Source organism: Dendrobates tinctorius, unplaced genomic scaffold, assembly GCF_039654945.1.
Source record: "Dendrobates tinctorius isolate UK_male_01 unplaced genomic scaffold, ASM3965494v1 ptg000120l, whole genome shotgun sequence".
Classification (NCBI taxonomy): domain Eukaryota; kingdom Metazoa; phylum Chordata; class Amphibia; order Anura; family Dendrobatidae; genus Dendrobates; species Dendrobates tinctorius.
In genome coordinates, this window is record NW_027361788.1 from 46305814 (window position 1) to 46323397 (window position 17584).

Genomic DNA, 17584 nt, shown 5'->3' on the forward strand with positions numbered 1-17584 from the left:
GCCTTCCACGTTCCACTCACTGCAGCACTACAAACAGGATACTATTCCTGCCATTCCCTGACAGGAAGCAGAAATGATCGCAATGCTGGAGAATTGAAATATAAAGTGTATTAGTAAGCATGCATGGCACCCGGGCGGTCGGAGGCACTTACTTGGGCAGCTTGGTTATGTCCACACAGGCGGTGGGCACCTTACTGCTGCAGTGCTGGTGAAACTTGTAGCCGCAGGTCTGACAGCGAAAACCATGAAACAGGAACTTGAGGCAGAAGTCGCAGAACGCCAGGTTAAAATGGGTCTTCCGCACCTGCAGCAAGGCATTGTGGGAAAGTGACATGGCGGCGGCGGCAGCAGCAAGAGAGAACACGGGCACACAGATGGGGCACTCACAAAATTGTGCATGGACAGTGGGACGTCAGCCAGGACCTCCACCATCAGCTCCTCCCCCACTAGCGGCGTGATGTCCGTCTCCCAATCTGTGAGGGTTTTCCGTCTGCAGGGAAATAGGTCTTATTACTCGACATTGTTTGCTCCTTCCCCTTTAAGGATGGGCATGACAACCTGAAGGCACCACAAAGTGGCATCCAATATGGTTGTCAATCTTCAGGAACATGCACCAAGGGAGAAGCGAGGGCAGTTCTATCTGCAGCGCCATGACAGCACTGCTGTGCAGGACAGGGGTTCACTTACTTATGAGGCCAGTGATGGCGTCTAGGAGACAAATGAAAGGGAAGCTGCAGCAGCATGGCGTTACATAACCGCATCCAATGCTGGGAGAGATGTGTTAGGGGATGGGAACGCCGAGCTGCCAACAAGCGGGGAAGACAGCGCTGAGCGACAGCCACCCATATGGTGCTGAACGGCGATGTAGCAGAGCTGTCACAAGAAAGAGGAGAACCTGTGCTCCACACTCTGCTCTGCTGCACCAGAATATAACCAGGTCCGTCACCCTGCTCCGTACCCGTGTAACAGGCGATACACCGCACAGCACTGCTGGTTCAGGCCGCGCACTTTCAGCGCCTTATCCAGGGAGTCGTAGACGGTCATCCCCGGACGGACATTCACCTGGAAACAGATACGGACAGCATGACATCTAGTGATGGCTCCATTTAATATCCAGCCATCTCTTCCCACCCCCTATACCCTGATGCCACCAGATCCAACTCACCACTGTCCTCTGCTGGTTGGGCAGATAGACTTTGACGGTGCCCCCAGACTTCCCCTCTGCGGCTGTCACTTCACTCTGCGATCCTCGGGGTCCCTCTTGGGGGAGCAGTCCTCGTCCCCCAGGACTTGGCAGTTCCAAGACGGCTGCCGACAACATGACGGCGCTTCCTTTGCCGAGCTCCTGAGACAGGAAGCGCAGGGCGCCATTGGCAATGTTTGCCGGTGGGGTATGGGATCGCTTCATTGGGACTCTGCAAACAAAGGAGAGTGGGTTAGAGTCGGGGCACTGGACAGGTCTCCTGCTCTCGCCCAGAAGTGAGGTACTCCGCCTGCCTTCTCCTTGGCCACGCTCACCCACTGCCTGCCGCTTGCTATCGAGCTGCATCTCTCGCACACGAGAAAAAGATCCGCCTGTTTGTGCCATTTGGCGGAACAATAACTGTGGCAGATGGAGGCAAGGGGAGTCATAAAACAGAAAGTGGGAGGTGGAGAGATGGGGGAGCAGCGGGATTGACAGCCACGAGCGGCTTAAAGGGGACTGTCACAACCAGCCATTCAGAGGGAAGAGGAGACCAGGAGGGAAGGGGGGACGGGGGACAGAGGAGGAGGAGCCTGGGGATGGGTCAAAGAGGAGGAGGGTCCCGGGGGAGGGAGCGAGGAGGGGGGAGGGGGAGGGGGGGAGAGGAAGAGGAGGAGGAGCCCGGAGGGGGGGGGAGAGGAGGAGGAGGAGACCGGAGGGGAACGGGGAGAGGAGGAGGAGGAGGAGACCGGAGGGGAACGGAGAGGGAGAGAGGGAGAAGGAGTCCGGAGGGGAACGGCGAGAGAGAGAGGAGGAGGAGTCCGGAGGGGAACGGCGAGAGAGAGAGGAGGAGGAGTCCGTAGGGGAACGGCGAGGGAGAGAGGAGGAGGAGTCCGTAGGGGAACGGCGAGAGAGAGAGGAGGAGGAGGGAAACGGGGAGAGAGAGGAGCACGGAGGAGGGGGGGGAGGAAGAAGCGCCTGGAGGGGGGGGGAGGAGGAAGAACATGGAGGGGGGGAGGAGGACCCTGGAGGTGGGGAGAAGGAGGAGCCTGGAGGAGGGAGGAGGAGGAGCCTGGAGGAGGGAGGAGGAGCCTGAAGGAGGGAGGGGGAGGAGAGAGAGGAGGAGGAGGAGCCCGGGGAGGAGGAGAAGCCGGGGGGGGGGGGGGGGGCAGTGAGAGGAGAGGGAGACCAAGGTGCCTAGAGGGGGATGGGGAGAGGAGGAGGAGTCCGGAGGGGAACGGGGGGAGAGAGAGAGGAGGAGGAGTCCGGAGGGGAACGGGGGGAGAGAGAGAGGAGGAGGAGTCCGGAGGGGAACGGGGGGAGAGAGGAGGAGGAGTCCGGAGGGGAACGGGGGGAGAGAGAGAGGAGGAGGAGTCCGGAGGGGAACGGGGAGAGAGAGGAGGAGGAGTCCGGAGGGGAACGGGGAGAGAGAGAGAGGAGGAGGAGGGGGGGCTGAGCGGAGGAGCACGGAGGGGGGTGGGGAGCAGAGAAAGGAGAAGGTGACCGAGGGGGGGGGGAGCCGGGAGGGAGGAGCCTGGAGGGGTATGGGGAGAGAGAAAGGAGGAGGAGGAGCCCGGAGAGGAGAAGCCGGGGGGGGGGGGGGCAGAGAGAGGAGAAGGAGACAGAGGAGTCCGGAGGGGGACGGGGAGAGAGAGAGGAGGAGTCCGGAGGGGAACGGGGAGAGAGAGAGGAGGAGGAGTCCGGAGGGGAACGGGGAGAGAGAGAGAGGAGGAGTCCGGAGGGGAACGGGGAGAGAGAGAGAGGAGGAGTCCGGAGGGGAACGGGGAGAGAGAGAGAGGAGGAGTCCGGAGGGGAACGGGGAGAGAGAGAGAGAGGAGGAGGAGTCCGGAGGGGAACGGGGAGAGAGAGGAGGAGGAGTCCGGAGGGGAACGGGGAGAGAGAGGAGGAGGAGGGGGGGCTGAGCGGAGGAGCACGGAGGGGGGTGGGGAGCAGAGAAAGGAGAAGGTGACCGAGGGGGGGGGGAGCCGGGAGGGAGGAGCCTGGAGGGGTATGGGGAGAGAGAAAGGAGGAGGAGGAGCCCGGAGAGGAGAAGCCGGGGGGGGGGCAGAGAGAGGAGAAGGAGACAGAGGAGTCCGGAGGGGGACGGGGAGAGAGAGAGGAGGAGTCCGGAGGGGGACGGGGAGAGAGAGAGAGGAGGAGTCCGGAGGGGGACGGGGAGAGAGAGAGAGGAGGAGTCCGGAGGGGGACGGGGAGAGAGAGAGAGGAGGAGTCCGGAGGGGGATGGGGAGAGAGAGAGAGGAGGAGTCCGGAGGGGGATGGGGAGAGAGAGAGAGGAGGAGTCCGGAGGGGGATGGGGAGAGAGAGAGAGGAGGAGTCCGGAGGGGGATGGGGAGAGAGAGAGAGGAGGAGTCCGGAGGGGGATGGGGAGAGAGAGAGAGGAGGAGTCCGGAGGGGGATGGGGAGAGAGAGAGAGAGGAGGAGTCCGGAGGGGGATGGGGAGAGAGAGAGAGAGGAGGAGTCCGGAGGGGGATGGGGAGAGAGAGAGAGAGGAGGAGTCCGGAGGGGGATGGGGAGAGAGAGAGAGAGGAGGAGTCCGGAGGGGGATGGGGAGAGAGAGAGAGGAGGAGTCCGGAGGGGGATGGGGAGAGAGAGAGAGGAGGAGTCCGGAGGGGGATGGGGAGAGAGAGAGAGGAGGAGTCCGGAGGGGGATGGGGAGAGAGAGAGAGGAGGAGTCCGGAGGGGGATGGGGAGAGAGAGAGAGGAGGAGTCCGGAGGGGGATGGGGAGAGAGAGAGAGGAGGAGTCCGGAGGGGGATGGGGAGAGAGAGAGAGGAGGAGTCCGGAGGGGGATGGGGAGAGAGAGAGAGGAGGAGTCCGGAGGGGGATGGGGAGAGAGAGAGAGGAGGAGTCCGGAGGGGGATGGGGAGAGAGAGAGAGGAGGAGTCCGGAGGGGGATGGGGAGAGAGAGGAGGAGTCCGGAGGGGGATGGGGAGAGAGAGAGAGGAGTCCGGAGGGGGATGGGGAGAGAGAGAGAGGAGTCCGGAGGGGGATGGGGAGAGAGAGAGAGGAGGAGTCCGGAGGGGGATGGGGAGAGAGAGAGAGGAGGAGTCCGGAGGGGGATGGGGAGAGAGAGAGAGGAGGAGTCCGGAGGGGGATGGGGAGAGAGAGAGGAGGAGTCCGGAGGGGGATGGGGAGAGAGAGAGAGGAGGAGTCCGGAGGGGGATGGGGAGAGAGAGAGAGGAGGAGTCCGGAGGGGGATGGGGAGAGAGAGAGAGGAGGAGTCCGGAGGGGGATGGGGAGAGAGAGAGAGGAGGAGTCCGGAGGGGGATGGGGAGAGAGAGGAGGAGTCCGGAGGGGGATGGGGAGAGAGAGGAGGAGGAGGAGCCCGGGGAGGAGGAGAAGCCGGGGGGGGGGGGGGCAGTGAGAGGAGAGGGAGACCAAGGTGCCTAGAGGGGGATGGGGAGAGGAGGAGGAGTCCGGAGGGGAACGGGGGGAGAGAGAGAGGAGGAGGAGTCCGGAGGGGAACGGGGGGAGAGAGAGAGGAGGAGGAGTCCGGAGGGGAACGGGGGGAGAGAGGAGGAGGAGTCCGGAGGGGAACGGGGGGAGAGAGAGAGGAGGAGGAGTCCGGAGGGGAACGGGGGGAGAGAGAGAGGAGGAGTCCGGAGGGGAACGGGGGAGAGAGAGAGGAGGAGGAGTCCGGAGGGGAACGGGGGGAGAGAGAGAGGAGGAGGAGTCCGGAGGGGAACGGGGGGAGAGAGAGAGGAGGAGGAGTCCGGAGGGGAACGGGGGAGAGAGAGAGGAGGAGGAGTCCGGAGGGGAACGGGGGAGAGAGAGAGGAGGAGGAGTCCGGAGGGGAACGGGGAGAGAGAGAGAGGAGGAGGAGTCCGGAGGGGAACGGGGAGAGAGAGAGGAGGAGGAGTCCGGAGGGGAACGGGGAGAGAGAGAGGAGGAGGAGTCCGGAGGGGAACGGGGAGAGAGAGAGGAGGAGGAGTCCGGAGGGGAACGGGGAGAGAGAGAGGAGGAGGAGTCCGGAGGGGAACGGGGAGAGAGAGAGGAGGAGGAGTCCGGAGGGGAACGGGGAGAGAGAGAGGAGGAGGAGTCCGGAGGGGAACGGGGAGAGAGAGAGGAGGAGGAGTCCGGAGGGGAACGGGGAGAGAGAGAGGAGGAGGAGTCCGGAGGGGAACGGGGAGAGAGAGAGGAGGAGGAGTCCGGAGGGGAACGGGGAGAGAGAGAGGAGGAGGAGTCCGGAGGGGAACGGGGAGAGAGAGAGAGGAGGAGGAGTCCGGAGGGGAACGGGGAGAGAGAGGAGGAGGAGTCCGGAGGGGAACGGGGAGAGAGAGAGAGGAGGAGGAGGGGGGGCTGAGCGGAGGAGCACGGAGGGGGGTGGGGAGCAGAGAAAGGAGAAGGTGACCGAGGGGGGGGGGAGCCGGGAGGGAGGAGCCTGGAGGGGTATGGGGAGAGAGAAAGGAGGAGGAGGAGCCCGGAGAGGAGAAGCCGGGGGGGGGGGGGCAGAGAGAGGAGAAGGAGACAGAGGAGTCCGGAGGGGGACGGGGAGAGAGAGAGGAGGAGTCCGGAGGGGAACGGGGAGAGAGAGAGGAGGAGGAGTCCGGAGGGGAACGGGGAGAGAGAGAGAGGAGGAGTCCGGAGGGGAACGGGGAGAGAGAGAGAGGAGGAGTCCGGAGGGGAACGGGGAGAGAGAGAGAGGAGGAGTCCGGAGGGGAACGGGGAGAGAGAGAGAGAGGAGGAGGAGTCCGGAGGGGAACGGGGAGAGAGAGAGAGGAGGAGTCCGGAGGGGAACGGGGAGAGAGAGAGAGAGGAGGAGGAGTCCGGAGGGGAACGGGGAGAGAGAGGAGGAGGAGTCCGGAGGGGAACGGGGAGAGAGAGAGAGGAGGAGGAGGGGGGGCTGAGCGGAGGAGCACGGAGGGGGGTGGGGAGCAGAGAAAGGAGAAGGTGACCGAGGGGGGGGGGAGCCGGGAGGGAGGAGCCTGGAGGGGTATGGGGAGAGAGAAAGGAGGAGGAGGAGCCCGGAGAGGAGAAGCCGGGGGGGGGGGGGGCAGAGAGAGGAGAAGGAGACAGAGGAGTCCGGAGGGGGACGGGGAGAGAGAGAGGAGGAGTCCGGAGGGGAACGGGGAGAGAGAGAGGAGGAGGAGTCCGGAGGGGAACGGGGAGAGAGAGAGAGGAGGAGTCCGGAGGGGAACGGGGAGAGAGAGAGGAGGAGGAGTCCGGAGGGGAACGGGGAGAGAGAGAGAGGAGGAGTCCGGAGGGGAACGGGGAGAGAGAGAGAGAGGAGGAGGAGTCCGGAGGGGAACGGGGAGAGAGAGAGAGGAGGAGTCCGGAGGGGAACGGGGAGAGAGAGAGAGAGGAGGAGGAGTCCGGAGGGGAACGGGGAGAGAGAGGAGGAGGAGTCCGGAGGGGAACGGGGAGAGAGAGGAGGAGGAGGGGGGGCTGAGCGGAGGAGCACGGAGGGGGGTGGGGAGCAGAGAAAGGAGAAGGTGACCGAGGGGGGGGGGAGCCGGGAGGGAGGAGCCTGGAGGGGTATGGGGAGAGAGAAAGGAGGAGGAGGAGCCCGGAGAGGAGAAGCCGGGGGGGGGGCAGAGAGAGGAGAAGGAGACAGAGGAGTCCGGAGGGGGACGGGGAGAGAGAGAGGAGGAGTCCGGAGGGGGACGGGGAGAGAGAGAGAGGAGGAGTCCGGAGGGGGATGGGGAGAGAGAGAGAGGAGGAGTCCGGAGGGGGATGGGGAGAGAGAGAGAGGAGGAGTCCGGAGGGGGATGGGGAGAGAGAGAGAGGAGGAGTCCGGAGGGGGATGGGGAGAGAGAGAGAGAGGAGGAGTCCGGAGGGGGATGGGGAGAGAGAGAGAGAGGAGGAGTCCGGAGGGGGATGGGGAGAGAGAGAGAGGAGGAGTCCGGAGGGGGATGGGGAGAGAGAGAGAGGAGGAGTCCGGAGGGGGATGGGGAGAGAGAGAGAGGAGGAGTCCGGAGGGGGATGGGGAGAGAGAGAGAGGAGGAGTCCGGAGGGGGATGGGGAGAGAGAGAGAGGAGGAGTCCGGAGGGGGATGGGGAGAGAGAGAGAGGAGGAGTCCGGAGGGGGATGGGGAGAGAGAGGAGGAGTCCGGAGGGGGATGGGGAGAGAGAGAGAGGAGTCCGGAGGGGGATGGGGAGAGAGAGAGAGGAGTCCGGAGGGGGATGGGGAGAGAGAGAGAGGAGTCCGGAGGGGGATGGGGAGAGAGAGAGAGGAGGAGTCCGGAGGGGGATGGGGAGAGAGAGAGAGGAGGAGTCCGGAGGGGGATGGGGAGAGAGAGAGAGGAGGAGTCCGGAGGGGGATGGGGAGAGAGAGAGAGGAGGAGTCCGGAGGGGGATGGGGAGAGAGAGAGAGGAGGAGTCCGGAGGGGGATGGGGAGAGAGAGAGAGAGGAGGAGTCCGGAGGGGGATGGGGAGAGAGAGAGAGGAGGAGTCCGGAGGGGGATGGGGAGAGAGAGAGAGGAGGAGTCCGGAGGGGGATGGGGAGAGAGAGGAGGAGTCCGGAGGGGGATGGGGAGAGAGAGGAGGAGTCCGGAGGGGGATGGGGAGAGAGAGGAGGAGTCCGGAGGGGGATGGGGAGAGAGAGAGAGGAGGAGTCCGGAGGGGGATGGGGAGAGAGAGAGGAGGAAGAGTCCGGAGGGGGATGGGGCAAGGAGGAGCTCAGAGGGGCGAGGATGAGCCCGGGAATTGTGGGGTAGGGGAAGAGAGGAGAAGACTAGGAGCAGAGATGCTGACAACATGTGGGGAATAGAGAAAAAGGGTGGTCTGTGCTTTCCAACATGCTGCAAACAGTACCGATGCAGAGCCATGTTCTCACCTTGCTGAGCACTGCCTCCTATCCTCAGCCTTCAATGTGCACTATCTGGAAAAGGAATGGAGAGAGTTAATGGGTAAAAGCAGCAGTACATAGCTTGTGACACTACTCCTAGTGGCCAGAGAGATCATTACAAGCAATGTTTACAAGGTGGGGGATTATAGAGGAAGAGGAGCCAATCAGAGCTGCAGAACGGTTGGTTATTGGATTAATAGTGGCCCCAGAGCAGGGGACGCAACCTTTTTTTGGGGTCCGAGAGCCACATTGTAAGATCGAACCAACCCCATGGGTTGGAAATATTCCCACTCATTGTGCCATAATATGGCTGCCCCAGAGATGACCACAGCACCCTGTGTATAATCCCCCATCCCTCAGGACATGGAGGTCACAGGTGAGCAGATACTCCAGATGGTGGAGCCCCCTTAATAGTCCCCTGCAGTGAGGACATAGGAACATTGCAGCCATATGCAGTGATCACAACCTGCGATTCCCCAGCTGTCACAGAACTACAACTCCCAGCATGGCATGCCTGGTCAGGGGTTGTCAGGGCATGCTGGCAGTTGTAGTCGCCATGAGCAGGCCCATCCACTGACAGCAAGCAGAGATCTGGAAAATGGCGAGGATACAAGTCAGGAGGGAGCAGGTGGCCTGGAATGCCGGCACGGCCCCGTTATCCGGTGACTCAGGTCCGGCCCTCACATACAGGACGCGGTGTATACAGGAATGTCGCGATATACAGGCTCGCACTGTGTCATGTATCGGGCTGTCGCCGCACACTCGGGAGCAGCACTGGCCTATCAGAAGGTGCTTACAGCACAGTCAGTACTGGACGTGTCACTGCTTCCTGACGTCACGCCGGCCCGTTCTCACTCACCCGGTGCTGGGAGCCGCCGCCATGTCACACGGAGCACGTCCCGGACCCGCCCCCTTCTGCGTCCTGCTCTCCGCCGCATGCCATTGGTGGAGAGGAACGTCAATCAAACGTCTCCTCGGTTCCTCCCAGGGCCAAAGAGAAGGGAGAGGGCGGGGCGTGCTCGGTGGTGACGTAATACTAGTAAACCTGAAGGAGCCGGAAAGTCGGCGGTGGTCGCTGTGTGTGAGGCTGGAAGGACGGTGTCTGAGGACGGGGTTTCTGACGGGACGTGACCGGTTTGCTGCGTTTTCTGTCACCATCTGCGACAAGGAAGCGCTCCAAACATCCCCCAAACCGTGCGAGACTGCGAGTGGCTGCTGTGAGGGCTCGGGAAGGCGCCTGCGCACACGGCATTTCTTCCAGATTTGACGAATTTAGAGGGGTTGTCCATAATAATTTTTTTTTTTTTTGTATTTTTGTCTAAAAAAAATCGTTTTTTTCTTCTTTTGGATTTCATTAAACATTTTTTTAGTGTTTACCTTCTACAGCCCCTGCTGCCTTCAGAAGGAGCCAACTGAGAGTCAGTCAGCGAGCCCGTTCCAAGGGAATGTGCGTGCTAACTCAAGAGAACGAGCAGATGCGTCTTATGAAAAAGCGACTGTTCACATGTTCAGCCTTTTCAGCATCTTTCCGCAGATTCAGGCTTCAGAAGACGTCAGAGGGTTAAAAGAAGGGGTCCGTCTGGTGATCTGCAGACCCTCCGTACTTTACCATACAAGTGAATAGGAGAGGTCAATAGCCGCCTGGGCATCTGCCTTTCTTTTTTTTTTCCTTTTTGCTGTCTTGAAAATTTGATACATTTATTCATTTCATGGCTGAATTATTTTTTTTTTTTTTTTTTTTTTTTTAAAGCAAAAAAAAAAAAAAAAGGAAAATTACTGTGAAAACTGACCAAACACTTGATTATTTGTTTTGCAAATGCGAAGAATCATTGATGTCTGAGATTAGCCCTAAAGGGAATCTGTCACCCATTTTTAGTGATATGTAACGATATCACCCAATTGTGCGTCCCATAAGGATTCTATTAGGAGTTTTTATTCCCCCTGACCCTGCACCTTTGAGGCATAAATACCTTTTTTATCTTGTTGGGAATGTATGCAAATCACCCGGTCCGATGGGCGGGGCTTAGGCTGGTTTCACACTAGCGTTTCGTCCTTTTCCCGTATCTTTAACATGGGGGCACATGGTCTAGCGCATGCACACCATTCGTATGTGTTTTCGTGCGCATGCGTTTTTTGTAGTGTGCGCCCAAGCGCTACGGACGCAACCTGTTGCATTTTTGGTCCGTCCGACCTGTCTCAAAAAAACCCATGCGCACGGAATGCGCAAAAAAACACATTACAGTCTATGGGAACGCAGATGTGCGCATGGACATGCGCACGTCTGTGTTTAAAAACGCATGCGTTTTAAGAGTAAAAATGGTTAAAACACGTGCAAAAAAGCAGTAAATGCATGATGTGTTTTTTGTATGCGTTTGCACTGCGCAAAAACGCAGCCCAAAAAAACGCTAGTGTGAAACTAGCCTTAGTCGCCTTCTTCCCCCCCACCTCCTCGGCTTGCTTCACGTAATCTTCGTCTGTGAACATCACATGCCATTGTTTTCCACGCTTGTGCAATGTAAAGGCCCCCAGCGTCTGCACAGTATGCTTTGCCCAACTGTGGGCGAAGCATACTGCGCATGCGGCGGTATTTTCCAGTGCGGTCTATGCCCCGGAAGTGTGTCCTCCATGTGAAGACTTCCAGGCATAGACGCAGGTTTCTAAGGTACACATCAGGTAACTAAGTGACGTGCGCTGCTTAGTAACCCGATATTTACCTTGGATACCAGCGTCCTCGCTGGTGAAACCTGCCTGTTTGGCAGCTCAACTGCGATCATGTAGCGACGCACCAGCGATCCTGACAAGGTCGTATTGTTGTCGCGATCACTGGTGCATCTTTATGTGTGACGGGGCCTTAAAGCATGGGAGTTGATCAGCAGCTGCTTATGATGAAGTTGGAGGTGAATTCTAAACACAACCATGTAGTAGTTGTTTGTAATCTATCACCTGAAAGTGGAAGTCCCATGCACAACCAATTGCAAATTTTGTGGCCGTTCTGCAAATCAGAAAACGTGGCCGCAATAGGGTCATGTGACTTGGCCTTGTAAAAAAATATATATATACTGTATATATACTACTAAGCTGCAATCAATCATAGTGGTACATTGATAGAGCAGAGCTGTAGGGTAAAGCATGGGTGGTGAATAGATCAGTAGCTTGACCCTTTGGGCCTGGAGTTGGATTTTTGAGGCAGTACAGCTAAATTGGATTTGCTGTATGGTATGGGAGAGGGACAGGGCAACAGGTGGGCTCCAGACCCCCAACAGACCGTAAATATCACTTAAAGCATCGGTCAAAAGTTTGGACACCCATCATGTAATGTTTCTCCTTGTTCTTATTGGAATGTGCACAGTGTAGGTTCAGACTGAAAGCAGCAAAATGACAAAGGAACATAGCGAAATAGGGAGTAAATAAATGTGTGATACCAACCAGTGCAGACCAGTTGGAATGGCCATGGCTGCAGAACGGTGGGGTGTACATGCTGGAGAAGAGCTGGGAATTTGGAATAAATCAATAGGATCATCACAAAGCTCGCCTCTACCCGTCACACCTCCCCTCCATGCTTCATGGTGGTCACCACATGTACAAACCATTCACCTTTTCTGCCTGTCACAATGACACGTTAGCTGATAAACGTTTCTAATTCTGACTCCTCAGACCACCGTGTAGATCTCTCCTGATCTACTGTTCAGTGCTTGTGTTGCCCGGTCCATACAAGTCTCTTATTGTTTGCGGTCCTCAGTAGCGACCTCGTTGCAGCATTTCGGCCATAAAGGCCGCTTATCGCTTTCTTCTCTGGACAGCTGATGTTGACATATGTCTGCTACATGATGTCTGTGCATCATTTATGAGGGCTGATATCTGAGTGGCAGTCGGCTTGTGATTTTGGAGGCTGGTAATTTTGATGAACCTATCCTCTGCAGTAGAGGTTATTCTTAGTCTTCCTCTCCTGGGCCAGTTTCATCATAGCGATTGATGGTCTTCTTTATTTTGGCTAACCTTCATATCTTAAATTAATGATGAACTGTCGATTCAAATTACTTAATTGATTGGTTCTTGCCAGATTCTGGCTTGATACAGATGTGGAATGGTTTCAGCGCTGGAAGGAGATGTGGACCAACACTGCTCCTGCAAATGGCCACAGATATTCATTCTGATGGCTGATCATTGAAGCCATTCCAGCTGATGAAGATGATGAGTGTATGACGGGGGTGGAGGTGTAAAACTGACATCAGAGTAATGAGGTACATGAGGAATCTTTGGTGTACCTGCTCCTGGTTTGTGACACATGTTTGTTCCTGCTGTCTTCAGTCTGAATCTACAATGTGCACATTCCAATGAGAACAAGGAAAACCATTGCATTGAACAGTGGTGTCCAAACATCTGGCCAGTACTGTATACGTTGGTGTGATATCTAGGTGCCCAACACTAGAGGGCCAGGCGGTGAGGACTTCTCCCAGGAGCCTGTTAGGGGTAAGCTGAAAGTAATAGATACACATCGGCCAGAGAGTTACTAGCATACAGCAGTGAGCTTTTCTCTACAATTACTGATCATCCTCCATATGTTTCAGGGATTATAAATTGGGATTCCCAACATCCTGGAGAATCATGCGAGTCGCTGCGGGTCTGGAAATCGCAAGAGGGGATTATTCCAAGGTAAGACTTAAAAAGCAGGGTGAGTGGTGACATCTCATAACGGAGCTCCTAGAGAGAGAACTTGTGACACGTTCTGATTCCTGGCTAATAATTCCATCACCTGTGCAATACTAAGGGATCCTGAAAAAAATTATTTGGTTTGTGGCCGTTAGGAAACACTGGTATAGAAGATCTCTTTGACGTTGAGGTGGTGCAGTGCAATTTTTTATCAGTAAGACACCTAGTTGGCCACAAGGTGGTGCTATTTATAGTGTCGACCACAAGAAGTCTGACTTGGGTGATCGTCCATGCGCACACTAGTCTCCACATTTACAGCATCGGATCAAAAATGACAGCAAGCACCAGGCTCATCTGTTGTAAAGACAGCACTAGCATCAACGGAGCCGAAAAGCCCATAGCTCGTGTGTCCATCAGTCAGATGTAAGCTGACATGGTCATTTAGTGACGTGTATATTGAATACTTGTAGATTGTGAGCCCTCACGGGTAGGGTCCTTTCTCCTTCTGTATCAGTCGTGACTTGTTTAAGATTACTGTACTTATTTTTTATGTACTGTATACGTCCTCACATGTAAAGTGCCATGGACTAAATGGCACTATAATAATAATAATTATCCTTTTAAGAATTGTGGTTTACAATGGGATTATTGGGTTCACCCCCATCAAAGTTGGACAGTGGAGCCAAAGTACTGATATAGTTAATAGTAGCAGCTCCCTCTGCTGGACAATCTGTTGTACTGCATGAGAACTGCTCAGCGACCTCGCCTGACTGCTTGCAGGACAATAACCTGTGATTAGCGCAGATTGCAGGTGCATAAATAGCAATGTGCATTTTACCATAAAACATTAGCACTCAGCAGGAGACCCCCTGCTGCTCAGTATCACACTGTGCCTGATAGGTAAACAGCACCTCCTAAAATCATATCCACTCCTCCACCGCAGTGGTACCGAGTGGCTGGACGGAGGCAGCGAATCTCTCCTTCCAGTCTGCCTAGTTGGGACCTGTGGATTATTTTTGTTCATTCATTCACAGTCGTAGCCTCCAGAACTTTATCTTTATGTAGCTTCACTATAAGACATCTGGCTTTTTTGCGTCTGTATGACCGTGTTCACGTGGAGCATAAATACTGTGTTTACACAATAACAATCTTCTCTGATTATTGCAGTTTTGCTGCATTTTTTATGCCTTTCCCTCTTATTTGGTTTGTTTCTGGTGCAGATATGAATCTATGTTCTTAATGTGTTTTTTTTAAAGTACAAGAAGTTTTGACTCTGGTTTTAAAAAGTACCTGCAGATTTTTATAATAAACAAAATCCCATTTGGAGTTTAACCCCTTAACGACCGCCGATACGCCTTTTAACGGCAATAGATAAGGGTACTTAAACCACAGCACCGTGAATTCACTGCGCTGTGGAAAAAGTGTATAGCGCCCCCCAGTGTCAGAATTTCTCTGGGGTGTCGGCTGCCAGTGGTAGCCGAGACCTCAGAGAACATGAATGTGGTCAGTTTTTACCGACCCTGGTGTTACGATCGCCGTTATTAACCGTGTAACGGCGACCGCAAAAAAAAGCCCAATGTGCCATTTAATTTCTCTGTCATGATCCCAGTGCAGGTTTTTGAGCTGCACGTCAGGGGTTAATGTCTGGAACTCAGTGCAGGTTTTGACTTGCACACCTGGGGTTAATGATTGTGGCCTATTTCTGGTTCTGGGAGAGCTTCTTAAACCCCTGGGAAGCTCCAATCCCTGCCAGTTATACTTTTGCCTTTGGCCGAGTGAGGTGACCTCTGTGTGCCTGTGCCTGTTCATTGTTATAGCTTGCTTATATGGTTCTGACCCGGTTCTGTTTCCCGTTGTGAGTTTGCCTGTTGATTCTGTACTGTGCTATCCTCTCTGTGTATGACTCATTGCCTGTTATCTGACTACTCTCTGCTCGCCCCTCTTGTACCTTGCAGCTATCTCTGTGTATGACTCATTGTCTACGTCCTGACTACCCTCCCTGTCTATGCCCCTTGGTAACTTTGTCTCGCAGTTACCCTGCTAGGAGTTCTCTTGCAGCTCCTGGCTCTCTGGAGTTTAGGCCACGCCCCTAGCAGTCACGTGCTTCAGGTCCTGCGGCTGCTGCCCGCTCCACAGGTATCTTTGAGCACAGTTCGCTTTACTCAGGACACACGCACTGGCTCAGTGAGCAAGTTCAGTGCGGTGTTTCTGACATTCTCTCTCCTCTGATGTGATCGCACATCAGAGAAGAGAGAAATAGGGTCCCCGATTTCCCCCCGGTACCTTCCTGGGTCTCCTGGCCTCCCCCCATGGCTGCTGGCGTCTTCAGAGGCCTGTTTCACACTTCAGTTTTTTTGCATCAGTTCAAATCCGCCAAAAAGTCATTCAAGCGGATCCGTTGTTAACTGATGTGAACGGATGGCACAGGATCCGTTTTTAGACGGATCCTGAAAATGCGGAAATTTAAAGGAAATGCTGGCCGGGAAGGGGGGGGGGAGGAGAGAGAGAGAGAGAATTTTTTTTTTTTTTGTCCGGCACCCAGAAAGAATTTCGGGTTAAATGAGTGTCTGGAGGATCCGCCACAGAAAAAACGTTACAAGCTCCGTTTTGAAATCTTTGAGGATGGTGACGGACAGCAAATTTTGGCGGATCCTCAAAAAAAACGGATGCAACGGACAGCAATCCGTCACAATCCGCCATTAATGCAAGTCAATGGGGAAAAAAACGGATCCTCAAAAAAAATTTGAGGATCCGTTTTTTTCAAAACCTGGCGGATTGTGACTGATTGTAAAAAACGGAAGTGTGAAAGAGGCCTTACGGTAAAAAAATAGTAAATAAACTCCCCCCCTCTGTCACCCCCTTAGTTAGGGAAAAATAATGAAATACAAAAAAAATATATTTATTTCCATTTTCCCATTAGCGTTAGAGTTAGGCTAAAGTTAGGATTGGGGTTAGGATTAGGGTTAGGGGTGTGCTGTGGTTAGGGTTGTGGTTAGGGTTATGGTTAGAGCTGGGATTAGGGTTAGGGGTGTGTTGGGGTTAGGTTTGTGGTTAGGGTTATGGTTGGGATTAGGGTTATGGGTGTGTTGGGGTTAGAGTTGGAGTTAGAATTGTTTGAGAGTTTCCACTATTTAGGCACATCAGTGGGTCTCCAAACGCGACATGGCGCTACCTGTTACGCTATTGGAGACGGGAGCAAGAGTGGACCCACTGGACCGTGACGTCGAACCCTCCCTGAGCGAGCGCACCAGGTGGACCGACCCCTATACAGGGACCGTTTGGGAGCAGGCTCAAGGAGTTCAAACGTCACGGCAGCCAGGACCAGGGGTCGGCTCGAGAAGAGGAGCAGCAGAGGAGAACCTAGCGAGACATCCGGAGGAACCAGAGTCCAGGGACTGGCGAGAGTGAAGCTGGCGGAGGAAGGAGGACAACGGGACCAGGCGGAAGCAGGGTACAGCGGGCTGAAACAAAAGGAAAACACAGAGAAGGTTAGCGGGGAACCAGAGGAGAAGGACACGGGAGCCGGGAGAGAGAACTGGAGCAAGGGGCTAACAACAGGGAGCAGGGCCTAGACAAAGTGAGTAGTAACTCGATAGTCAGGCGCCTCCCACAGGGAGGGCAGCCTGAAATACCTAATGGTAGCCTCTGATAGGCCAGGCAGAGAGTCCGGGTCAGGTCAGGCTGGGAGGCGTCCATACTGTACGGACGCGTGGTCTGGCACCCCGGCGCGTGCGCAGAGGCACAGTGCGCGCGGCCGAGGGCAGAGGAGGAGCGCCCCGGGAAGCCGCCCGCTGGAAAGGAGGAAGACGGGAGGCGTGTGCTGGAGCCGAGAGACAGGAGGGACCCGGGCCGGAAGCAGAAGCGGCGGCGGGAGCAGCGGTTGAGTATGGAGGCGGCAGGGGCAGCGGGGCCAGGAGCGACGGTGCTGACACCCCCATTGATTCCAGCCAATTTTGCGTTCAAAAAGTCAACCGGTGCTCCCTCCCTTCCGAGCCCCGACATGTCCCCAAACAGTGGTTTACCCCAACATATGGGGCATCAGCGTACTCAGGAAAAATTGCACAACAACTTTTGGGGTCCAATTTCTCCTGTTACCCTTGTGAAAATAAAAATTTGAGGGCGAAAAGATCATTTTTGTGGAAAAATATGATTTTTTATTTTCACTGCTCTATGTTATAAACTTGTGTGAAGCAGTTGGGGGCTCAAAGTGCTCACCACACATAGATAAGTTCCTTAAGGGGTCTAGTTTCCAAAATGGTGTCACTTCCATCAGGTGCTCTTCAAACGCGACGTGGCATCCTATCTCAGTTCCAGCCAATTCTGCATTGAAAAAGTCAAATGACGCGTCTTCCCTTCTGAGCCCTTCCGTGCGCCCAAACAGTGGTTTACCCCCACATATGGGGTGCCGGAGTATTCAGGAGGAATTGCACAACAAATTTTGTGATTCATTTTCTCTTTTTAACCTGAGAAAATAAAAAAATTTGGTTCTGAAGTAAAATGTTTGTAAAAAAAAAAAGTTAAATGTTAATTTTTTACTTCCACATTGCTTCAGCTCTTGTGAAGCACGTAAAGGGTTAATAAACTTCTTTTATGTGGTTTTGAGCACCTTGAGGGGTGCAGTTTTTAGACTGGTGTCACTTTTGGGTATTTTCTGCCATATAGGCCCTTCAAAGTGACTTCAAATGTGATGTGGTCCCTAAAAAACAATGGTTCTGTAAATTTTGTAGTAAAAATTAGAAATCGCTGGTCAACTTTTAACCCTTATAACTTCCTAACAAAAAAAAAATTTGTTTCCAATATTGTGCTGATGTAGACATGTGGGAAATATTATTTATTAAGTATTTTGTGTGACATATCTCTCTGATTTAACCCCTTTCTGACATCAGACGTACTATCTCGTCCACGATACCTGGGCCGGTATGACCGGGGAAGGGATAGTACGTCT

General features: G+C 55.1%; 2 protein-coding genes across 10 annotated transcripts in view; one reads left to right on the plus strand and one right to left on the minus strand.

Moving 5' to 3' along the window:
- ARAF (A-Raf proto-oncogene, serine/threonine kinase) overlaps positions 1 to 9009 on the minus strand; it is a 44807-nt gene extending 35798 nt beyond the window's left edge. For 2 of the 6 annotated variants that reach the window (XM_073541380.1, XM_073541375.1), the window contains exons 1-6: positions 8849 to 9009; positions 7978 to 8022; positions 1166 to 1415; positions 959 to 1062; positions 388 to 490; positions 153 to 304 (exon numbers count right to left, since the gene is read on the minus strand). In XM_073541380.1, the coding sequence (XP_073397481.1) occupies positions 153 to 304; positions 388 to 490; positions 959 to 1062; positions 1166 to 1408 (602 nt within the window). In that variant the 5' untranslated portion in view covers positions 1409 to 1415; positions 7978 to 8022; positions 8849 to 9009. Of the gene's footprint in view, positions 1 to 152; positions 305 to 387; positions 491 to 958; positions 1063 to 1165; positions 1416 to 7977; positions 8023 to 8455; positions 8479 to 8503; positions 8526 to 8677; positions 8702 to 8786 lie in introns of those variants that run through there. The other 4 variants (XM_073541376.1, XM_073541379.1, XM_073541378.1 and 1 more) reach the window with 4 other exon arrangements.
- Positions 9010 to 9375: 366 nt separating this feature from the next.
- The window catches only part of ZNF618 (zinc finger protein 618), a 183758-nt gene continuing 175549 nt past the window's right edge, over positions 9376 to 17584 (plus strand). For all 4 annotated transcript variants that reach the window (XM_073541369.1, XM_073541371.1, XM_073541374.1 and 1 more), the window contains exons 1-2: positions 9376 to 9618; positions 12558 to 12642. In XM_073541369.1, the coding sequence (XP_073397470.1) occupies positions 12595 to 12642 (48 nt within the window). In that variant the 5' untranslated portion in view covers positions 9376 to 9618; positions 12558 to 12594. The remainder of the gene's footprint in view (positions 9619 to 12557; positions 12643 to 17584) is intronic.